Raw genomic sequence first — 23,267 nt, forward strand, 5'->3', positions numbered from 1 at the left:
GCATTCAGATTGCAATTAATCAAAACACTAGAGAGTAGGTTAAAAGGAACAATTAAAAAGTTCACTGAAACTTAAATATGCTTAAGACCCAAATAAAGCATTCAAATCAACCAATCTCATAAAGCACTAGAGCTACGTTCATATATGTTGTATACGTACTAAGTTCACTCAAGTATTACTAGCTACTTGTTTTATATTTGTTTGTATTTGTACTTACTATTTTGATTGTTATGCACCAACCTACCAAAGCAGATTCTGAGGAGGAGGTTGAGGATCAATCGAGTCGACTCTTTATAGTAGCAAGATTCGACTCCAAGTGACATTTCGTTTTAAACTTTGGTATCCATGGCGGGTAACATGGCGATAGAGGTGGCGGGAGAGTGAAATTAGCTACGGTCCACAGTTGGGAGGATCTGGCAAGTTCGGCAAAACAATTGCGTATAGGCTGCGTTATCAATGGAGAAAGCAATTAACGTTGGTTTAGGCAGGTAAATTGAACACATTGCCAAACTTAGGCTAACACCGCTGACTAGCTAACGCTTGTTTAAACTAGGTTCATAATCCTAGCTAGCCACTATTGTACCCTACCGCGTGTGTTTTTCTTCAAATTGGCTAGCTAGTAGTAGTAGCCCATCGTACTGCTGTTACGTGAAAAATATACCTCTGTGTGTGTTCTTGCTACTGTACTTGAGGTTAAAATGCTCATGTATACTAAACTACTGTACTTAGCTAACGCTGTCTTCGTTAGCTGACAATTTCCTGATTTGAAACTAGCTAGCTAACTGCTAGCTCTATGCGTTGCGAAGTTGGGTTCGAACATGGCTCCGCTAGCTTTACTAGCTAGAGAGCTAGGCTAGATTTCATGTTGACAAACAACATGCATCCATTGCTATCTAGCAAGTACTAACGTTGTAGTGACAGGGTGCGCGCTGACAAGAACCGATGGCTGTATGTTAGTCAAGACCGGTATTACTGTACTCTTAAGTCTTAGCTAAGGCAATTAGTTTACAAACGTGTTACAAAGGTAGAGCTAGCTATACATCTAGTTAGTTATGCGTGTTTTGATGTTGTTTGGCTGTTGTTCTGTTTTATACATTTAGACAGCAGCAGGGCCACTGCTATCACTTCAACTAGCTACCTAGCCTAGAGTGGCTATCCGTAAACCAGATAATCTAGCTCTAGTATGTGTTAGTACGACTGGCTAGCATGCCAAAAGAACACACTGATTGGTTAACAGCATAATTCTGCTAACTCGACCTGCCACTTCTCAGTTTGTGATTGGTTGTGAATAGAGCATTTTAAGGATGTCGTTGTATGGATAGTTAGATACAGTAGCTAGTCAAGATTGGGATTTTCACAGTTTTCTCTACCACAAGCATTTTATTATAACCATTTTGGTGGGATATGTGAGACAAACGTCTATGTTGTTTTTTTTGCAGAACAATTCCAGACTACTTCTGTCCTAAAAGCAAAGGTGGGTGGAAATACAAAGATTGTGTTGACACTTTGACACTGTTTTGAAATAGTTAAGATGTGGTTTAGAACTCAGATTCTATGAGTCACACGTTCTTATGCATATTTTTTTAAATTTTAATGAGTTTACAATGGTTCCTTATAACAATATTTTTTAACACAACAGAAACTGTTGTCACTGTTTATGTATTAGTAGTTATCTGACTGGTTTCATAGGGTGGGGTAATATAAATATGATTTTATTTCTGCATATATGTGTTATACATTTGTGTTAGCCTCAACTCAATCTGGTCTTTATCCTGTAAATATAGAATGATGAGTAACCTTAGGCTTAGGGAGTACTTCACAAATGCTGGTGAGACATTTTATTTTACAATTTGGCTTGAGGCATGACATCCTTCATCTGCAATTCCCTCTCCTGCCTGAAAACCCTTTTTGCAAACTCTTAAGAATGGCATGCTGTTGCTGTATAGTATCGGGCTACTAAATCCCAAAACAAATGTGTGCTATGGCAAGTGAATGGGCTTGCTAATGCATTAATGTATGGTGATGGGTAAAAGCTGACTCAGCTACATGCTAAGTTGCGTTGATTGTGTCTGTTTAATGTATAGTATGTCAACTTCAAGGGTTTAGGAATCTGTCTGTTGTGCTGACAATGTGAAAATTGTGCTGACATTTTTTGTTTCAGTGAAGGACCTCATCCCTCTGGGATCCCATCGCCATCAAGGCCCAGTCTCCAAACCAGTCACACATCAGGAAATTTGCATGAAGCCAATTCAGCCCCCTAACCACCGACCCTCTTATCCTCCACTCAGGCAGGCATTAACCCTCAAAAGGTCTGACATGGACCACAGAGGCAAACACTCCTCAACTTGCCATCCTAATTCCCCAGGGGTCCCACGTGGCACCCCAGGCAGTTTGACCAATTCACACTCCCAGGTTAGGAAGGTTCAGTCAGCTCCCATCAGCCTTAATCAATCCAAAGACATAAGGTGTAGCCTTGGGCCAGGTAAAGTCAACCCTCTCTCACCCCCCTCCAATAAGAGTGAAACACCCCCTCTGTGCAAACCCAGTACACCCAGATCAACCTCAGAGGAGGATTCGCACAAGGTATGGTTGTGAATTCCATTCTACACACCTAGAAAAGAGGAACATGTTCACTCGACTAATTGCAATTAATGAGTGGAAGTTTCTTGATGTCTGTTTGTGTGTCCATTAGGGTGGACCCAGGGGTGGATGTTCAAGACCTGCTAGCCAACCCCGCAAGCTTGTAGTCCCCACATCCCACACCTTCATTTCTGGTCAAGAATGCCATTCTCTCCCCTCTTCTCATTCGGACCACTGGAGTCCTGGGTCCAGCCTTTCTAGGCAGCACAGTTCCCAGTCCCCAGGAGATGGAATGAACAAACTTGACAATGGTTGTTCTGTCTCACCCAACATGCAAGTTTTCCATGTCAACTGCCTCCCAAAACCTAAAGTGAGTACTTTTGATGTTGCTTCTCAAGGCTGCTTAGGTAGTTGATAAACATTTGTAGAAGCAGACAATGCCGTTGAGGGTTGTTTTTCCCCTTAGAACAGTGAGTTCTCACTTCACTAGTTTGTTTGCTGTTAGTGAGTCTCAGTAATCCTGTTAGGGTTAGGGTTAGGGTTGTATGTGACTGTTCTCAATTTCTGGCTGTCATGTATTGTGCTTCAGGCTTCATTTCCCACACATAAGATGCTTTTTTAGGAGTCCCTGTTCTATTATTTTCTCAGGAGCATATATCCCTAGAGCAAAAAAGGACTCCTTCAACAGAGAGGTCTACTGCAGGTATACTTTTACATGTCTTTCATTCTTGTAAAATTCAAAATAAAGTTCTTGCACAAGTTGTTTTCTCATCAAAGGCAAGTTAGGCATGTTTTGCAAACCTAAACGTCCAAAATGTTTTCAGACCAAAATATCCCACCCCTCCCTTCAAAGCCACTTCCCCAAAACACATGAACGCTGCTGGGAGGCAGACAGACAAGTAGCCCATCCAATCATTACATTCAGTCCGAATGTCCAATCATTAGTGTCAGTCCGACCTTATTGATTGGTCATGTTTATTACTGCCCTTCTACTTCCACAGATATCGAATTGATTAAATGTTACTGTCAAACCTTTAAATTGATTGGTTGCTATCAGGATGTGAAGGAATCAGGTTTTATTTCAGGAAAAATGACAAAGTGCTTCTCAACAACATTGCCTACCCTGCCTTTGAGAAGGAAAATGTATATTAAGGAATCTTAGTGACGTAAGAGAGGTTTGTGATCATTTGTATTGTAGACTTTGGTTACACTTCTCTTAAGTTTGTTTGTATTTCTTTGTTTTTGTATTCCTCACAGTTGAGTTGACATATAGGCTTGTCTATTCACTAGGGGTGGGAATCTTTTGGTACCTCAAGATTCGATTAAAAATCAATTCACGATTTCTCAGAGAATAAAAAATAAAATAAATAATAAAAAATAAAATTAAAATAAAATAAAAAATCGATTCACATAGATTTGTGCATCAATCTGAATTGCTAGCAGACTGAATCGTGATTCAAATGTGAATCGATTTTCCCCCCACCCCTACTATTCACCTTTATCTTGACTAGAACTATAATGTGAAACGAAACATCAATGAATATGACAATGTTGACAATATACTCTTGTACTCCACTACTGCACTAGGGGGCAGCCGATCCCTGTCTCGAAAGAGAAACAGAAACTCTGAGTCAGAGGACAGAGATTGTATTGGGGACCAAGCCAAGAGGAGCTGTCCCCCAGACACAAGACCACAACCAATGGCTGGGATGGAGCCTAGACCCAGTACTGCTTCCAGCCAACCACTCAGATCTCAATTCTCCATAGGCACAAAGCAAGTGTACATGAAGCCCAGTCTAAGTCCTACACTGAAACTGCAAGAGTGGCTTTCTCCAGTGAAGGATGGAATACATTATGGACAAGGGATGGAGGAGAAAGGGAAATCTCCAGCCTCCACTAAGCCTGTTAAACATTTCCTCCAAGGCCAGACTCGGGCACCTTCTCAGGGATTTAGAGACCGTAGTGGTAATCTTCAGTCTGGTAACACTCAAGGTGGATCCCTAACCTTGTCTCTCAGAATGCCGAATAAGGACGTGAGCAAAACAGAGATCAGAGAAGGGAGTAGTGGTAAACCTGTAGGCAGCATAGACCATAGAGCTTCCAAACTCACCACAAGTTTAAGTTTAGGTTCCCCACGATCTCGTGGAACAGAACAGAATAAAGCTGCTCGCCTTCGAAGAACTTTGATTCAGCAGGATGAACTCTTCACCCCTGACCCTGTGATCTTGGTGTCAAACCCTTCACCAAAATCAAAAAAGTATTGTTCTGAGAGAAGTGACGGTTTATCTCGCTCTGTGTCTAGTTCAGCTGCTCTTCCCAACTCAGTTGAGGCAGGATCCCCTTCTCAAATGAGGCAGATCCTTAAAGCATCCTCTTCTCTGGTGGCCCCAGACCCCAAAACCTTACACTCCTCGTTGGTCAAACAAGGGCCATGTAAAAACGGATTTGTCAAACTGGAGAGGATCCCGCTATCTAAAATCAACTCTCTTGTCACATCAGGGAAGTCTTTAGATGCGTCTTGTATGATTAAAGACAATTCTAAACTCACAAATAGTCCTACTTTTCCTCAAGTTAGACAGTGTGAAGATGAATCAGTTCAAACGGAGACAGAAACCAAATCAACAGTCAGTCCCAAAAGAAACAGGCCGTGCAGGGACATGGAGACAACTAAAGGCAATCCCAGCCTCCACCCATCTCCTTTGGCACCCCTGGCCAGACTAGGGGGAGGAGAGGGACAGCAAATGGGCAGGGAGGAAGACCATCTGGATGTGGAGCTAGGCCTGAGCCTGGAGCTGGATATGGACCTGTCCCAGAGCAGCAGCAGCAGCAGCAGTGAAGAGGATCATCTGCTGTCCCTGCAGGAGATTCTGGATGGCAGCATTAAGCCTACAGACACACCAGAGAAGGGAACCCTCCCTGAACCTGGCACACCTGTGTTATCCAGATGCCAATCCAAACTTGTGAGTTGCAAACCAATGGGGCGTTATGTAGTAGATTATTTCACCGACTGGGCATTCTCAATTCTTTTTTTGAAGTTGTATTGAAATTCAGGTCTTTTCAATAATGACTGTCAGAAAATGGCATTGTGGCAACTACTTGAGTTTCTCTGTTTTTTTGTTCGTTTTTACTCCAGCTCCAGCTACCTGTAACATCCAAAGGGAAGCCTGTCAATTACAAGAACACACTGGAGCAGATGCTGAAGGAAAAAGAGAGCAATCAGAGGTAAAGCTCTGACTAACGTTTTGTCTTCACCAAAGCAGTGTTTCCTTTAGGATTTGTTTTTTAGAAGTGGGGGCAGGTCTGTCCGAACAAGAACCCTCCCCCAAGCCCCCAGCCGAGACGAAGTTCACTATATTTCAGAGCAGGTTAATGTAATAGTCTACTGTCTAAAGGCTAATGTAATATTACACATATTTTTGTCCTATTTCCCCCTAAAGCAATAAGGTTAGGCTACTTAAAGACACCCCTTCCACTCATACAGTATGTTCTAAAAGGCATAAATGCTGCCAATTAATAATTGACATAACAACATATTGTAAATGGTCAGTAGCCTATAGCCCAGGGGTGGACCACCCTGGTCCTCGAGAGCTGCTGTCCTGCAGTATAGTGGCTCTCGAGGACCAGGGTTGTCCATCCCTGCTATAGCCTATGGATTAATGCTGGGTACACACCACAAGATAATCGGGCTGATTTTGGGCCGATTTCCCCCTTCCGACAATCCTAGGTAATGTCCCGATTATCTACAGATTATTTTATCAGATTTTCCCTTGGTGTGAGGTGTGTTAAGAGTGACAGAATTTCCTCGGAAGACCGTCGGAGCCGCCCCGATCGTGAATCGTAAATATTGATCAGAAATCCTGATGTGTGGGGGGAACCCCGAGGACAAACACCACACACTATAGGAGCAAAACGGTTCATGTTTGTGGTCTCTCACATTTTGAAAATCTTAAAAGATTTAAAAACTCTTTTAGTGTGTACACAGCATATGGTAGGCCACCAACGCACGTGTACACTGTCTGCTTAATTTGATCTTGACATATAGGCTAAGCATTGTGTAGCAAATGATAACAATAAACCCACTATTAATTACATTATCTTAATGCAGTGTAACTACTTCAGGCGTTCAGCAATCACTATCGAATCAACAGCCAAGTGCAATTTACCTAGCAGGTGAAGAATACAAACAACGAAAATCACCAGTTAACTTAATTGTAATTTTCAAGAACTATAGACGAATATAAAGGCAGGCTTAAATGAACTGACATCATAAGTTATACGACTTACAGTTCTCAAGGACGCACAGTGGCGCGCGTGCCCTCTCGTGCCCGCACTCTAACAATCACTGCTGATAGACGGCCTTTTGTACAGCCCTATTTCTAATACCGTGGCAGAAATTTTGCCGTGGCGGGCAATCAACATAGAGGAAAGATCAGCTTAAGAAGCAGGTTCTTTAATCATGCATGTCTCCCCCTCCCCACTGTACGCCTCCCCATCTCCAGGTTCAAGGAGATTGAGATGAAGTTGCTTCTCTCCTGTAAGGAGGATCTGCTGCGATTCAAAGAGGAGGAGGAGGAGAGCAAAGAGAACATGGAGGAAGCCATCTCAAAGGAACACAAGTAGGCACTTCAACACAGACACACACACAAACTTCTGGACTCTTGCTTGGGATCTGCATCTCAGTGTTTTGTGTGCGTTTCTTGTTGTCCGTCAGAGAGTTCCTGCTGCGTTTCTCAGTTGTGTCCAGCGCCATCAGGGACCTGCACCCAGGAGAAGAGATTTTCTGCTTGGCCAACTTTGGCCGTCTGTTCAACCAGCACACCCTGCACTTCAGGCAATGCAATGTCACTCCGCAAGGAACGGCACAGAAAACCCTACTTTGGTAAGGGGTGGGTGAATGGCTGGCTGTGGGTTTTGTTAATGTTAGACAATCTACTCCATTTAGTTCTGTCTCTCAGGTCCAGTCCAGATCAGTTCAGGTTGCTGCTCGGTGCTGGACTGTTACAGGCAGCCTACCGGTCCTCCCCCTGTCCACCCCAGGTGGCTCGTAGGCTGTTCCAGGTAACCTAGTAACCACAGCTACTGGCTATGTGGACTTCACATTCAACCACATGGGGACTATTTAGGACAGGAGTCTTTTTTTTATTGAATTGTGTGTATTTACTGGTCTGTGGTCCCTGTCAGTTGATGTCTGTCCACAGTGAGAGGAGGATCTCCAACCAAATACTTCAGGCACTCAGAGACATTGCCTGCTCCTCTGCAGAACACACAGGTGTGTTTCTTTGACAGTCTTCCTGTTCCTTTTTTCTTGTTATGGTTAAAGCTATTCTATAAATATTGTGTATATTTTATTTATTTCTGTACAGAGGTGAATAAGAGTTCTCAGTTTGAGGTGTGGGTGCCCAGCATTAGCGACGTGGCTCTGGTCTTCATGAACATGGGGGTTTCCTTCATCACACTCTTCCCTCTGGAAAGTCTACAGCCACCCTTTACCGAGGGAGACCTACTGTAAGTCCAAGGATTTGCATTGATTTGTACATGTAGCAAAATAAGATGACTGTATTTCCTGCTGAGAATTGGCTTTCGTGTGTGTTACATGTTTGTATGTGCTTGTAGAGAGGGCATCCATATCAGCACTGAAAGCTTATCCTGTAAGAAAGAACTGAGCACTTTTCCAGAACACAACGTTGAGAATGTCATCAAGGTAAAACATCATCTCTGGTAATGGGGATTAGGGTTCAAGGAATATGCAATGTACTGGAGATTCATTTCTGCTTTCATTTGTATTATTCTGGTCTGTTTCGTGTGTGTATTTTACGTTGTGTAAATCCATATTTACATGTTTGTATTCTCAATCCTCCTCAGTATTTGTCTGATGTGACAGCCCTGTGTCCGCGGGCCTACTGTGACACAGAGCTGTTGCTGTTGATGACCATGGTGAGCAGAATAGGTCTGGAGATACAGCTCACCCTCCTGCCCACCATGGACCTGAGCTCCCTGGAGCACAACCTGGTCAACAACATGAGGGACTGGGACGACATGGTCAGTTTCTCTTTAGTACAGCAAACCTCAGTTATGTAATTTAAGAATGATGGAAAGGTTCTAGTTTAGCGGAGCCTCTCAACAACCAATGTTAACAGTTAGGACAACTCACCATGCGTTATGGTGAGTAATGACTGATGTTTGTGGTTTAGCTTCCTAGGATCTGCTTGGCCCTTTCAAACCTGACGGAGGATCATCACAATCTGCGCTGGCTCGTTCAGATGCTACCTGACAACACACGTGGAACGTAAGCCTGGCTCTGTCCTCCACGTCCATCTCTTTGTTTACTCTCCTTATCCTGAGATGTGGGAAGTTGTCTTTCTGAACAATTAAGTGAAATCCACATGACCAGTTGGCCTAATGATTGTACAGCACAAAAGAAAATATCTACTTTCCTGCAGGCAACTCCGGAGACATGTTAGTGTGGCAATGATCTCCAAGTTGTTAAACCACACGTGCACTTACAAGCCTTCCAAGACAGAGTTCCAGGTAATGAACCAGGCAATGGTTAAATCATTACTTTTAAATATTTAGTTTACATATATTTTTTATGAATGTCAATTGCTAACCTGCAGTGTGTGTTGTGTCCCAGCTGTCCGATCTACAGCAGTACCTGCCTCTTATGCGTCCTTCGGCCCTACTCAAAGGCATGCAGCTTGCCAGGAGCCACAGACAAAGGGAGCAGGAGGAGGACTATGATGACTCGGGAAGCCTTGATCAGCAGGTTAAAAAGAACTACTGCCGTTCAGACTAGGGTCCTTAATGCTACCAAATTTGTCTTCTGTTTTCGGATTGTGAGAGTGAGCTAGACATGGTTCATTGTGTTGATTGTTACTTGGTTACAGGCCTACTACCTGTGCTACAGCCTTCTGGCGTTGGCTAATGAAGCCTCCAACTTTGAGTTCTTTCCACCAGAACAGAAGGTATTTTGAACCAGTCTTTGGTGTACAGAAAGTAATTTTCAGTTATGCAACTGGTTGCCATTAAACTGTCATTTTTCATTCTGCTCCCTCCTAACCATCAGAACCATTTGAAGTACCTATGTGCTCAACTAGAGAAGCATATAAAGTGTGACATCAGAGAAAGTGAGAAGTGTCTTTACCGGAGCAAGGTAGATGGACAGTATTTTTTTACTGCATTCATTCATGACTTCAAGCTATCGGCACCTATAATTTGTAACTACTCAATTGTCTTCAATAATTTACACGTCTCTGTGTGTCTGTGTCTGTCCTAGGTGAAGGACTTTGTTGCTCGGATCTACACAAAATGGCAGGTGCTGCTCCAGAGAACCAGACCTCTCCAGGTACTGTACCATCTCCCTGACCTCCAGTCTTTTCTTCTCATCTCAGCACACAGTCATGCTTGGTGGTGATTTTCTGCTCTTTATGTCCCTACAGGGTAAATTGTATGACTATTGGCAGCCTCTACCAGAGGACATGCTGGTCTGCAGCCAGGAGAGCCTCAGTGCCCAGAGAGAAGGAGACATTTATAGAGAAAGAGAGGCAAAGGTGGAGGAAGCGGTTACCGGTGGGAAAGAGGAGGTGGAAAGCGAGGAATACAACATTCAAGAAGGGAGGGAAGAGAATGACTCAAGCATTGAGGAGGAAGATGAGAAGAAGACTGATAGTCCTGCAAATGAATCCAACATAGACAAAGAGGAGATGGAGGAAGGGCACAGGAAAGAGAGAAAAGACTCTTTGATAGCTGAAGAAGAGCTCCAAAATGTAAGAAAACATGATGTCTTGCCTAAGAAGGACGAGTCCTTAAAGGACAATGAAGAGGATGATCCATCCCCAACCAGTGAAGAGTCAGAGGAGAGGATGGAGCTCCAGGAAGACTTGGTTGAGGGGAGGGAACCAAAAAAGGACATAGAAGTAGAGGAGGTTGAAGAAGAGACACAAGAAAAAGGTAAACAGTGGCTAAGTGAGACAATTATAACTTAGGATTTTCCTATCAACTTGTGTATTCCACTATCTCAGGGAAATTTTAGATTTTCAGGGTCTTGTTTGCAATAAATAGTTTTGGCTGTACTGTAAAAAACGTTTTCTATATTTTTAGCATCTCTATTTGCACTGTATTTTCCCCTGTGTGTTGTGTTTGTCCTTCTATTTTTCTCGAGTTCCCAAAGGAGAAAGTAAATAATAGTTTGGGTCCTTGACCTCCTGTTTTAATGTGTTAAGTAAGTACTGTGTTAATGCAGAAGAATTCTTGAAAATATGTTAATGTGAAATTGATTTAAAAATTAGAAGTTCTGTTTATTATTTGAACCCTAGATGTGCACCTCTTGGGAATGTTTAATTCATGTTTTATCAGCATGTTTGTTTACGCAATTCCAAATGGGATATCTGATAATGGTCAAAGAGTATTTACAAAGTGATACTGCTTTACCTCCATGCTTGTTCAACAGGAAAGCTGAACAAAACTGACGATTCCTGTAGCTTTTAGTTATGGATGTGTACAGTTTCAAATAATGTGTCATTGTTAGGGCCCTACTTCAATCAATAAATGGCATTTGGCCTTGACCTTTTTGGGGGGATGCAGACGTACCAAATTTCCAGCTCTGCTAGATGTGAAACATTAAACTGTTGTGCCTGGAAACCACCATATATAGTCCTGTCATAATACACCTGACTAGCTTAATGTCTTTTTTGCACTTGATTAAATTAAATTTCAGAGATGACTTTCACACTACTTTCATCTCAGAGATCCCTCAATTAATGTGGTGTCTTGGTACATTTTAGGTTTGGTATTTTTCACTGCAAGCAGATGTCAAGACATCTGCTTGCAGTGCCTATGAAAAGGATTCTACCCCCACTGACTTTTTCATGTTTTCAAATCAACTTGTTCACAAGCTGTGAAAGTAAACTTTTTGTATTCATATTTTAACAATTAGATATTCTATTAAATGCACACTAGCTGCAATGGGACTTCATAGTATGATCAGAAGGATTTAGTTTTGAGTTTTGAGAATAAACAAGTTAACTTCTCTGGTGATTGCTGTTTTAGTGTTTCTTCCCATTGATCAGTATAAACTAATTTATCCAATGAGCTCTTAATCCTTGAAGATCTGAAGGAGAATATTAAGTTATTTGTCTCAGTTGCCTTCTGTGCTGTCCTATTTGAATGCTTGTTGCCTGCTAGGTCTTGGAATACAAATGTATGAATTCTCACCGACGTCATTGAGGCACAGGTCCTTTCCGGTCTATCACAGGTTGACACAAGTATGAGGGCTTCTAGCCCCAAGACCGGGTGAGGCACTGCTTTTTTGGCATGCAGCAAATGCCTTTATGTGGTGGTTCGCTCACTTAATTTTGTCCAAACATGGAACAGCACCTAAAACAACGTTTCACGCAGAACTTCACGTCCTTGGGTCCTGAACAATATACCGGCCGATTTTCCACTTATACATTGCCCAGTTCTCGAGTTAATTGAGCCACACATAGACAAACACACAGACAGACACAATTATAGTTAGCTAGTGCATAGTGCCCGTGATGCAGTCATAGATTAAGATGTCAGTGAAACACATAAATAGAGATTAGTCGAACTATAGAAAATGCATAATGCCCATGATAAAATGGGTGGCACAAACACAGATTCCTGGAATTATAGATGGGGCACATTGCCTGCGATTATGTCAGTGACACAGATTTCTGGAAATATAAGGTGCGTTCGACATGGACTGACTTCATGCAGCGCTGCAGCCGGCTGCAGGCGGCTGACTTGAAACAGTGAATTCTGGTTAGACTTTTTATCCGACTTGAGACGGCGCCGAGGTTAGGTCACTGACGTAGCCATCAAAGTACCGTGAGATCGATTCGAGAACTGCAGGCTGTGTAGCCCATAGACATGTATACATGTATATATAGGTGCATTCGACATGGACTGCGGCTGCATGAAACGACCGGCGAGAGTAGCCGCTTGCAGTCGGGGAGGAGTTGAAAACGGCTCTGTAAAGTCGGACATTCCAGCTTCTCGTGTTTGCTGCGTTGACGTCAGTCATGGCCGATGAAGCGCTGTTTGCTTACTTTACTTTATTTATAATTAAACTTAGTCTTTCCGTTAGTGAAGAGGCGCCGTCTCAAGTCGGACAAAAAGTCTAACCAGAATTCACTTTTCACGTTTCAAGTCAGCCGGCTGCAGCGCTGCATGAAGTCAGGTAATGTCGAACGCACCTTATGTCTATGGTGTAGCCGAGCGCATTTTCTCAAGAGCAACTGCACGGGTTCTAATGACATTATTCTGACACCTTCAGTTTCGCCAACGCTCAAATCCGGACCAAACAGTTTAATTGAATTAAAAATGTGTTGAAGAAAGGGTTTTAGTCCGCCTCTTCACTAACGGAAAGACTACGTTTATAAATAAAGTAAAGTAAGCAAACAGCGCTTGATCGGCCATGACTGACGTCAACGCAGCAACAGTTTGTGTCCGACTTCACAGAGCCGTTTTCAACTCCTCCCCGACTGCAAGCGGCTACTCTCGCCGGTCGTTTCATGCAGCCGTAGTCCATGTCGAACTCACCTATTGTCACGTGCCAGTGGAGGCACTGGCATGCATAGATATATATAAAGATTTATATATATCCGCTGGGTTGTACCACTAGCTACTGTCACGTACCACTCGCTCCACTGGCACGTACCACTCGCTACAGTACAGTACAGCTTCGGTTCTAACCGCTAATGTCCAAACCTTTGAATGCTTTTGTTAATCGCATTAGTTCATTAACGAAACTTAATTCACTGAAATTATCATACATACAAGGTTTAGATGGGGCAAGTAGTGTCTAAGTATGTGTTTTTAATATCTATATAAAACAGAGAATGCGTGTCGCAATCTTTTTAGAACAAGGAAATGATACGGATTATTCTATGATGGTCTATGACAAAATATTTAAATTTCTTTTGCAATAGATCATCTTTCTGTCAGATTTGTGTATAGCCTACTTGATGATTGATAGAAATACGTTTTATATTTGTTACTGTACATTGCTGCTTTGCACCGCGTATCATGTGACTATCATCAGCTGATTGCCTGCAGACAAAACATGGCCGACCTGTCAGAAAACCAATGAGGAAAACGCTCTATTTAGCATAATCGATTTCACTTTCTAACATTTTTCGTTGCATATCCACCATAACTGTGAATACCTTATCTATTCAAGGTAAGTGTAACATCGCTGGGTGAGAAAGAAAGCTAGGTTTTGTTACTTAGAAACCTTGTTAGCTAGCTAGCTAACAGCTAGCAACGAACTATTCGATTTTAATTACAGACACGAACTTCCGTTGTTATGTCTGTTTGGGTGAACTAAGTAATCATGTAAAGAATCAGTTATCCGGTTGAGGGTGTGAAAATTAACTATTGTATTTGGCAATATTATGATCAATATAGAGTTCAGGTAGACTAGCTACCTAAAGCTTGCCAGCTATTGTTGTTGACATCTTGCCAGGGCTATAGCTTAACTAAAATGAATTGTTCAACGAAATAGCAAATTTGCTTGACAAGATAGGGACAGATAGCAACAGGTTGTTTAATTTCAGATGAGCGGGTTGCCCGACAGCAGTGCGTATGGCCCGAGTCAGAGCAACCCCATTGGGAAAGATGTGCAGATATGGGAGAGACCCTGGACACTTGACGAGATTCGACAAACAGGCGCAAATTGGTCACTTGCCGCCGATTCGGGGGTAAGTCACATATAAGATGTAGCAACTTGCGTATTTGCAATAGCCTAATCTTCATCTCGACCAAGGCAACACCACATTGTCACTAAGTGCATTGGTTACCTGTTTAGAAAATCAATGTGGTTTATTGGAAAGACATGGCCATGTCGCATTATTACAATGGATTTTAACTGTAGTTCCCCTTTACAGCTCTTCCTGTTCCTCCAAGAATTCTCTCAGAGAATGCTTTCAAAGACTCATGAAATAGAGAAACAGCTGGATGGACTTATCAGGGATACCAAGGCTACAGACTGCTGTCTGCACACTGTCTTCAACGATTTCCTTATGCTCTCCAATACACAGTTTATAGAGAATGTAGGTGATTTTGCACTGACATTTTCTGAAATACATCGTAACACAGAAGATAACCTGAGTTGTGTTTTTCTACAGAGGGTGTATGATGAAGAGGTGGAGGAGTCAGTCCCTAAGCCAGAGGTCCCAGAGAAGCAGCCTGAGCAGGTAAACATCCTTCTCAGTCCTTCCTTTTTCAATCTATTCATACAAAGCACAGCCTTCATGGCAGATTTTTGTTTTACTCAGGAAAAGACCCGTGAGCAGAAAGAGGCAGAGCTGATTCCTAAGATGCAGGAAGCAGTGAACTATGGGCTTAAGGTTCTGGATTCAGCCTTCGAGCAGCTTGACATCAAGGCCGGAAATTCAGACTCTGAGGACGAGGAGGCTACAGACAGAGTGGAACCTATACTGGAGCCAAAGGTGGGCCCTGGTGTAGAACCTTGAAGCTATCCCAGTAATGACAAAATACATCTTAAAAGGAGTGCTTGATTTCTGTCAGTCCAATTTTTTGTATCTCTACTGCCTCCTCATTTTTGCTGTTCTGAATACTTTTTCTTACTTCAAACATACAGTGTAAGGTATTTTCACTTGAATTGTGTAGCATTTGGAAGTTGGGGCTGAGTCTTGTAAGTTTGCATACAGGTCTCAACATAGGGTTTGAACAAGTATTGAGCTATGCAGTTCTGCCTCTCTCTTCTTTACTTTGTCTTCTTCAGGACCTGTATGTGGACAGGCCCTTGCCCTATCTGATAGGCTCTCAGCCCTTCATGGAGCAAGAGGATGTTGGACTTGGTGACCTCTCCAGTGAAGGTAAAGTGTACCATTATTGTTGTTTCAATCAGTTGTGTTAGCTTTCTTTTGTGTTTTTTGTGTCGAGTTTTCGATTTGTAAAAAAATAAAAAATTCTACCACCAGAAATGTCAATAGACAGTGATCGAGACAGTGTAATGGAAAGCGAGGATGGCAAAGAAGCCGATGTAAGTTTTGGTCATGGTGAAAGTATATTTTAGTAAACATGACTGTATAGGGGTGTATTATAAGAGTAATCCACATAACGTTTATTGCAACAGCAATCAGATGAGGACTTTGATCAGGAGGATGGGGATCAGGGCAGCATTAAGAAGGTGAGGTTATTTGTTCAAACCTTTGGTCAAAGATCTGTGGTTTGTGACTCTCTCAAACCCAACCTACACCCAAAACACATTTTGATGTTTTGCCACAGAAAGCATCAATGATGAGCTTTGATGATGAGGAAGAAGAGGATGAGGATGGTGATTCTGACATATTTGGAGACTCAGAAAAAGATGATAACGATGACGTAGAAAGAAAGGTTTGTTTGTGATGGCTTTTTGCCAAGTGCAACAATCACACACTGTATTTTAAGCATTTCATTGGACAGGTTTCTCTTTTAACCCAGAATAAAGTATTTGTATGGATTTACTAGTATATTCATTGCATTCAGAAGACAGGCTCATCGTCTTTCGCTGATGAGCTTGCTGCCCGAATCAAAGGGGAACCAGCCAGCAAGCCTGAAGAAGATCCTACAAGTAAGTCCACTCATCAGTATTGGCTATTATTTAGCTCTTTTATTCTCAGTTTGCGTTTGTTATGATGAGATTCTGTGCTACAGTTTAGACCATAGCACGTCCCATCAATGCATGCACATGAATGTATTCTTTCTTCCATGTCATGGTTCTGAAGCTTTGTCATCTGCATCTATGAAGAAGAGTAAAGGGAAGACTGAGCCAAAACCAGCCAAAGTACCGGGTAGGACTAGAACCATCCCATTCACACAAATACTTCACATACCTACCCATGACATTTTTCTTTTTTAATAATTTCCCATTTATTTTTATTGGAAAAGAACATAATAACTCATCGTTTCTCAGATTTTATTATGAATAATCTAGAGATGGGTGAGAAATTCCCTTTGTAACTGTGTTTGCAGATTTTCAACACCTCATCCGTTTGTCTGCCTTTTTTACAGCAGTTGACAATGACAGTAACCAGCTGTTCGAGCCGCCCAAGATGGAGGACGAGGACTTTTCTCCGTTTGGAGGGAAAAGTGGCCTTTTCAGTGGGGGGAAGGGGCTGTTTGATGATGATGATGATGAAGAGGTAGGTTGATCTTTTCATACATCTCTCAAATAACACCTATTACATCTGAAAACAACCGTTAGGAACTTAGTAAGTGTTTACATTGTTACATGTTTTGTTTGGACAGGGTGATCTGTTCTCTGATGCACCAAAACATCTTGTAGCTGAAGAGAAGACAAAGAGCACTGGCCAGACCTCAGGTAACAACCAGCATCGATCACGTTTAAGTCAAGTGGAAAGTAAGGTGCTAGTTGCATGTATTTGGGTTGAACTTAAAATAAAAACGTTTTTTTTAAATGTTTGTTGGCCAGAACCTCCCACGCCTTTGAAGAATAAAGTGCCATTGAGTGTTGTTGCAATATTCCCAGGTACCAGAAAATGCTGGAAGGACAGCAGAATAGCTAGATGATATACTGTATTAAATATAAGAATATTAAGAACAAATCCATACAGATGATTCTTTCGTTCTGTTTACTTTCTTTATAGACAAGACCCTGTTTGGCTTGCGTAATGATGCTGATTCGGTAAGGAGCAAAGAGAATGGCAGTCCAGTGAAATCCAAGACACAGACAGCCCCCAAACAGGCCTCCACTGGGGTTGTGGGAGGGCTGTTTGACGATGATGAGGATGACAACTTCTTCAATAGTAAAAGCCTGAAAAAGTCCAGCTCTGGTAAGTATGTCACTTCCTTCACTAGTCCCTTGTCACAGCAACGTAGGCTAAATCCAAACTTGGGATTCATGTGGCTCACTGTCTTCTCATAGCTGGACAGGTGAAAGCCAAAGTAAAGAAGACTGTGGATCTCTTTGGGGGAGATGATGAAGAGGGGGATATCTTTAGTGAGAGCTCCAGAGCCCCCCCACCCCTGCACAGCAATAAGGAGGTGGTTGATGAGAAAGGGAAACAAACAGCTCCAGAGAAGAAGGTAACGAGGCTGCTAGCCATCACCTGTGTGGCTACCTTGACCAAGTTGTGGTGATGAACGAATGCTGTTTCTTATTGTTGTTTGTGTTTAGATGCCAGCAGGGGCCATCTCCATGTTTGGCCCTGGCACAAAGAGTCTGCTCACTGAGGGTCTGAGGAAACGTTGTCCTTCCACCAGTGAGGAGTCTGAGAAATCTGAAGAGGTTTGTTCATATCTGATTTGGTTTCTTGTCTCTTGGTTCTCTTGCTTCCCCTCCTTTCACCTCTGACATGTTTTCCATTCATTACCGATTTTATTTTACTTGTTACAGAACGGTCCTTCTTCAGATATTAAGATAGCCCCTGCCAAACCAACTGAGAAACCCCAGACCTTGGGTCTCTTCTCTGATGACGAAGACGCACAGGTATGGTTTATTTGTTTCTGATAAAATGAAGTCTCACAAGTTATTAAACTATTTAGAAGGGGTCATACCCAAACAACCAATTAATGATTTAATAACTCACATGATGCGTATTTTCACTTTTCTTTTTTTGTTTGTAGGTATTTCCCACAATCCCCACCATCCCTAAGTGTCAGTCCAAGCTTGAAACTACATCCAAGATCAAAGAAAACAATTCCCCTCTGTCCCTATTCAACGATGAGGAGGAGGAGGAGGAAGAGGTCAGGAAATGTTCACAGAAAGCTGCTTTATACAGTCAGAGACACATCTTATAATACTATCTTTATTTCATCACACAGGATCTGTTTGCATCTGCTGAAAAGTCTAAATCAAAGCAGGCCAAAGCCACCACATCCCAAGGCAAGAAGCCCCTTTCCAGCTCCCTCTTCAGTGACGACGAGGTAACCGTAATCCCTTGTGGCCATCTATCCATCTTAAACTGTACCATCTAATGGACCACTCAAACATATGATTGCCAGGTGTGTGCTGTCACTTCACTGACGTGTGTGTGTGTGTGCTATTGCTTTGTGTCAGGACCAGTGGATGAGAGACAAAACCATTGTGGGTGCACCTGAGGCTAAACTTGGAGGGATGAAGCCTAGTGTTAGCGCCCCATCCAGTCTCCCTGGTGTCAAAGGATCCCAGAAAAGCAGCCTCTTTGACGATGACAAAGATGACCTTTTTGGTGCTGTTAAGGAGACAAGGTGCTCACAGTTCCATCAAGCTGTTATTGTCCAACACCTGTGCAACACTGTGCAACTGTAACATCTAATGATTGCACACATCTGTTAAATGCTTTGTTTTGTCATAATTGTTGTTTTTTTTGTAAAAAAAAAATATATATATACAGTCAAAAGAAGCCACAGAGAGTATCTCTCCTATTTCAAGACGAGGATGAGGATGTTGACGATAAAGGATCTCTATTTGGTTCCAAACCAGCTGTCAACAACAACACTCCATCACCTGTTGATAAAGTACAGCAGTTTCTGTTCATTTTAGTTATGTGACCTGATTTTTTGTGTTTTTAATGATTTCTAACCCTAACCTCACCACTCTTCTCTCTGTACCATGTGCTCAGCCGCAGGCCTCTGTTGTGGCTTCCGAGGTCCCCTCCCTCTTAGACTCAGAGAAAGTGACAACTCCCCAGGAGGGGAGGTTTCCAGGGGAGAAGAGGGTAGCAACAGAGAAGAAACCTGACGTGCGGTCCTCCTTGTTACCACCAGAGGCTAGTGAGGCTAAGAAGAAGCCCATAGGGGCTGTGAGTCTGTTTGGGGGGATTGATGTACTTGCCAAAAAAACGAACAAGAGCCCATTGGACGAGCTTGATGGTGAGGATGACTTTCTGTCTAAGGACAGCCATGTGGAAAAGGAGAAGGGAGAAAAGGAGGAGCAGGACATTAAAGCCAAAAACAAAACACTAAGTCTGTTTGATGAGGAAGATGATGATTGGACTGCCCCTATATCCATACCCAGTTCAAAACCAGATTCCCAAAACATACTAAAGGTTTGTGTTTTGTTATTCTAATATATATGTTCTTTTTTTACTCCTGCATCTCTTTCTTTTGTGATGTTAAGCTCCTGTGTGACTTGGAAGTGTGTGTAACTCCTGTTTGTGTACTTTTGTTAGGCTCCAGAAGAGCGACCTCACACCAAGAGCACAGGGGTGTTCCAGGATGAAGAGCTGCTGTTCAGTCAGACTCAACAGAAAGACAATGACCCTGATGTTGACCTGTTTGCGACACCGTCCAAAACTCTGGTGAGTCAAAATGATACAGTATGTACCAGAAATCTGTGCTTTTTTCTCACTTCCAAACCATAGTTGTAATAAGCCAACTTTGTTTAAAGTCAGTAGAGCATGGTGATGCTATATGTGCATTGTGTTATAGAGTGCCAAACCCAGCTCTTCAAAGTCATCAGCACCCACACTGTTTGTGGATGATGATGACGATGACCTCTTCAGCTCCAAAGCACCACCTCCGGTACAGAATCACACATGTACAAAAAATGTAGACAAGTACAATTTGATTGGACTTGGTTGATGAAGTGACACCCTCACAGCAGCCATGTGCAACCAGTATTAACAATGTGACAATGTATTTAACCTTAATTCACAGAAGGTTTCAGATAAGCCTAGGAAACCCACACAAGAAGAGTCAACTTCCAAACCTGTTGCCACAGTAACAGTGCCAAAGTCTGAGGTACTGCTCATTTACTGTATCACTCTTCTCACACAACAAAGACCACTAAGTAGCTTTTTAAGGTCCAAATAGAATGTTCTCTTACTTGAGAACTCAAAGATGAGGATATACTGTGTGTTTGTCCATTTGCTATTGGTGTTAGAGTGTAGTTATGTCTGTACACCTTTTACAATTCATATTCAGAGTTTCTGAACTGTAATGCCAAATGATTATGGCGTATATTTTCTGAACTTTTTGTCACCCAACCACACAGAAGCCTGCTACAAGCCCTGTAAAGGCTAAAGAACCTTCATCACAAATTGGAAAAATTCAAGTAATTTTTAATGTACTTGATGCTACACCTTCTTTACGCTGTGGGGGGGGGGGGCTTTCTGTCCCCTTCAACTGCTGAATGCTACTTGAAAGCTGACATTTATTTTGTTGTTTTTCTTCTAAATTAAAGTGTCTGATCATCCTTTGTTCCAGCTGCACTGTGTGTTTTACATTTCATCACTTTTCAAACCATCTGTATTCTTGGGTTCTCCTATGTATCTCTGGCATGTGCAAAAATCAGCTATTGATCATTTTTGTGTGTAGCAAGATTGTACTTGCTAGTTCTTTGCCTCAGACAGCTTTCCTCCATTTTATCCATAGAAATGTATGATTACTAAGGAATTCATTAGTTGCTACCCCATCATCTGTTCTCCAGCTAGAGAGTGCGAATATGTGACCAAGACTGACATTTATCATCCATACAGACCAACCTGCTCATCAATCCTGCAACACTCCTCCCTGGTGCTGTTCCCCATATTCCTGGGGGGGTCAGTGCACTCCCCAGATTGGTGCCTGCTGCTTCTTTGGGGGGACTCAGCCACAGCCCTAGTCCCAGCCTGATAACCAGATCTAGCCATAGCCCTGTCCTCACTCCGGGGGGGGGGGCCCAGGCAGCCACTGGTGAAGGGGTGAGCTTTGACAGCCCTGCCCAGGTCACCACATTGCAGAGTGCAAACAAGGTAGGTCATGGTTCGGTTTTACACTTTTCTCATCTTAGAAAAGTCCTTGCTGTCTAACCGGTCTCTGTCTGTAGGGACGTACCAAAGGCTCCGTCCGCCGTCGACCCCAGTCCAGAGCAGCGAGGCAGCAGTCAGCTCAGAACTCCATAGATCAAGAAGTAGAGAACCAGGAAAGCTCTGGGCCAAACCCTGTCCATCCCAGGCCAGCTCTACCCAACTCATCCCGGCTGACGCCAGACCAGTCTAGTCCAACACTACCTAGTCCAACTAACACAGAGCCGACCACTGCCCTGCCCTTCCAACCCCCACTCATAGATGTTAGCACTAGACCCTCGGTCCTCACATTGCCTGTGTCTACTAACTCTCAGAAGACAGAATCTGCCAAGAGCATAAGCAAGCCTGAAGTGCTGCCCTCTCCAGATGAGAATGACCTTTTTGGCTCTGATGGCCTGTTTGGGTCCATACCAGCCCCTAAGTTAACAACCCCCTCCATCAAATCTGAAACAACAACTACAGAGGATCTGGCCGGCAGCAGTGTGGCTGTAAGGAAGGGGAAAGGGAAGGATACAGCTCCCTCCATCTTTGATGATCACAGTGACAACCTATTTCAGAAGGTCAAGCCAAGGTCAGCTCAGAAAGCCACAGCTTCGTCGTTCCTTGTGAAAGATGATGATGAAGAGGATATCTTTGGGTTTGGGAAGGGGTCCACCCCCACAGCTGCCCTTAACTCGAGCGCAAACTTGACCAAGAAGGACATTTTCCAGGTATGCTCATTAGTATTGTTCAATATTGTGTGTGTGTGTGTGTTTCATAGGTCTTATTGTTTAAATATGTTTCCTTGGTCTGTCTTCTCTTTTTTCCAGGATCAAGTGGAGCCTTTACCCCAAACTAATAAGAAACACACTGACATATCTTTGAATGCCAGCTTGTTTGATGACAATATAGACATTTTTGCTGACTTGACCTTAACTTCGAAACCAAAAGAGAAGCCATCCAAAAAGAAAGTGGAAACAAAATCGATATTTGGCGATGACATGGGTGAGTGTAACAGTATCAATCAAATGGTACCTATTTGATGACTTTGTTTTCAGAATTAAATTACATTTTATTTATTTAGCAGATGCTTGTATCCAGAATGACATACAAATAGTGCACATAGAAAGTACGACAGAAGATCATGGATCGGGGTGCATTCATTTATGAAAATATATTTCTTTTTAATCATGTAACTGACTAATGTTTTATGTATTTGGTAAAGATGACATCTTCTCATCGTGTGCCGCAAAACCAGTGGCAAAGACTTCAGTTAAATCTAAGAAAACCCCTCCCGCACTAGACACCAGTGCAGCAGAGGATTCAACAGGCAACATATTTGACGATCCACTCAACGCCCTTGGTGGAACCTGAACTGTTTCAGTTTAACTTGTACAATTGTGTGGTAGATATGATGTTAAAATTTATGAGGAAGGGTAGGTAATTCTAGGATACCACTGCTTATAGATTATAAAAAATCTGGTTCATACCCTTGGTAGTTCAAAGAATATATTTTGATAAATTTCCAATGGCATTTACAAAAGTATTTCTTAACAGATCAAGTAACACTGATGACATGCCGTTTGTCTTAATTTTTACTTGGTAGGTCTTCATAAGCATCTCCATAAGGTCTGCAGAATTTAAAATCCATCTAAAGGATTTAATTGTTGGAGCCCACATTTTAGCTTTGCAGTCTCAATATTGTGTATTCCGTGCCATATCTCAATTGAGATCAATGTGTTTACTCGCTGTCCTAGTAAACTTGCAGCTGTTTTTGTTATTAATAATAAATTGTTCAATTTCTTAACTTTGCCTGTAAGTAATGAAATCGTTTTTTTTTTTTTTTTTACCAAAAAGAAAGATATTTTATTAAATAATGTGTTTGGTAATTTCAAATGCATTTTTATTTCATCAAAGGTGAAATAATGCAGCAGGAATACGGGAGCAGACAGC

General features: G+C 42.4%; 2 protein-coding genes across 9 annotated transcripts; both read left to right on the forward strand.

The window, feature by feature from the left end:
- Positions 1-316: 316 nt before the first annotated feature.
- On the forward strand, positions 317-11,611 carry slf2 (SMC5-SMC6 complex localization factor 2). 4 transcript variants are annotated; one of them, XM_062463304.1, is made up of 22 exons: positions 373-488; positions 1,440-1,474; positions 1,785-1,828; positions 2,162-2,583; positions 2,693-2,950; positions 3,229-3,283; positions 4,168-5,540; positions 5,714-5,802; positions 7,080-7,196; positions 7,292-7,459; positions 7,536-7,638; positions 7,762-7,849; positions 7,944-8,085; positions 8,194-8,281; positions 8,443-8,619; positions 8,772-8,866; positions 9,021-9,108; positions 9,212-9,343; positions 9,465-9,542; positions 9,644-9,730; positions 9,854-9,922; positions 10,017-11,611. In XM_062463304.1, the coding sequence occupies exons 3-22, from the start codon at positions 1,786-1,788 to the stop codon at positions 10,560-10,562; spliced, it is 4,218 nt and encodes a 1,405-aa protein (XP_062319288.1). In that variant the 5' UTR covers positions 373-488; positions 1,440-1,474; position 1,785; the 3' UTR covers positions 10,563-11,611. The 4 variants fall into 4 exon arrangements, with proteins under 4 accessions (XP_062319287.1, XP_062319288.1, XP_062319289.1 ...); XM_062463305.1 differs by lacking the exon at positions 373-488 and adding an exon at positions 919-1,024; XM_062463303.1 differs by lacking the exon at positions 1,785-1,828 and having other exon boundaries at positions 317-488.
- Positions 11,612-13,621: 2,010 nt separating this feature from the next.
- washc2c (WASH complex subunit 2C) lies at positions 13,622-23,126 on the forward strand. Of its 5 annotated transcripts, none has more exons than XM_062463307.1 (31): positions 13,622-13,780; positions 14,157-14,300; positions 14,487-14,651; positions 14,727-14,795; positions 14,877-15,050; positions 15,347-15,440; positions 15,546-15,607; positions 15,701-15,754; positions 15,853-15,960; positions 16,093-16,177; positions 16,332-16,397; positions 16,618-16,748; positions 16,855-16,927; positions 17,039-17,095; positions 17,214-17,399; positions 17,492-17,652; positions 17,744-17,854; positions 17,963-18,055; positions 18,193-18,312; positions 18,391-18,492; positions 18,626-18,795; positions 18,942-19,065; positions 19,170-19,595; positions 19,719-19,847; positions 19,978-20,070; positions 20,206-20,289; positions 20,543-20,602; positions 21,027-21,281; positions 21,356-22,045; positions 22,145-22,319; positions 22,540-23,126. In XM_062463307.1, exons 2-31 carry the CDS (start codon positions 14,157-14,159, stop codon positions 22,686-22,688), a joined length of 4,410 nt encoding a protein of 1,469 aa, XP_062319291.1. In that variant the 5' UTR covers positions 13,622-13,780; the 3' UTR covers positions 22,689-23,126. The 5 variants fall into 5 exon arrangements, with proteins under 5 accessions (XP_062319291.1, XP_062319293.1, XP_062319292.1 ...); XM_062463309.1 differs by having other exon boundaries at positions 16,621-16,748; XM_062463308.1 differs by having other exon boundaries at positions 16,096-16,177.
- The last annotated feature ends 141 nt before the right edge of the window (positions 23,127-23,267 follow it).

The sequence above is a fragment of the Osmerus eperlanus genome, chromosome 6, assembly GCF_963692335.1.
Source record: "Osmerus eperlanus chromosome 6, fOsmEpe2.1, whole genome shotgun sequence".
NCBI classification, from domain to species: domain Eukaryota; kingdom Metazoa; phylum Chordata; class Actinopteri; order Osmeriformes; family Osmeridae; genus Osmerus; species Osmerus eperlanus.

Excerpts from the sequence above, each read along its gene's own strand:
- slf2 (XM_062463303.1), top strand. The coding sequence starts at position 457 with ATGGAGAAAGCAATTAACGTTGGTTTAGGCAG. Across the intron at positions 7,197-7,291 it reads GCCATCTCAAAGGAACACAA|AGAGTTCCTGCTGCGTTTCT; the intron begins GTAGGCACTTCA and ends GTTGTCCGTCAG. Across the intron at positions 9,344-9,464 it reads CGGGAAGCCTTGATCAGCAG|GCCTACTACCTGTGCTACAG; the intron begins GTTAAAAAGAAC and ends ACTTGGTTACAG.
- washc2c (XM_062463307.1), top strand. The coding sequence starts at position 14,157 with ATGAGCGGGTTGCCCGACAGCAGTGCGTATGGCCCGAGTCAGAGCAAC. Across the intron at positions 15,051-15,346 it reads AACCTATACTGGAGCCAAAG|GACCTGTATGTGGACAGGCC; the intron begins GTGGGCCCTGGT and ends TGTCTTCTTCAG. Across the intron at positions 16,749-16,854 it reads ATGATGATGATGATGAAGAG|GGTGATCTGTTCTCTGATGC; the intron begins GTAGGTTGATCT and ends TTGTTTGGACAG.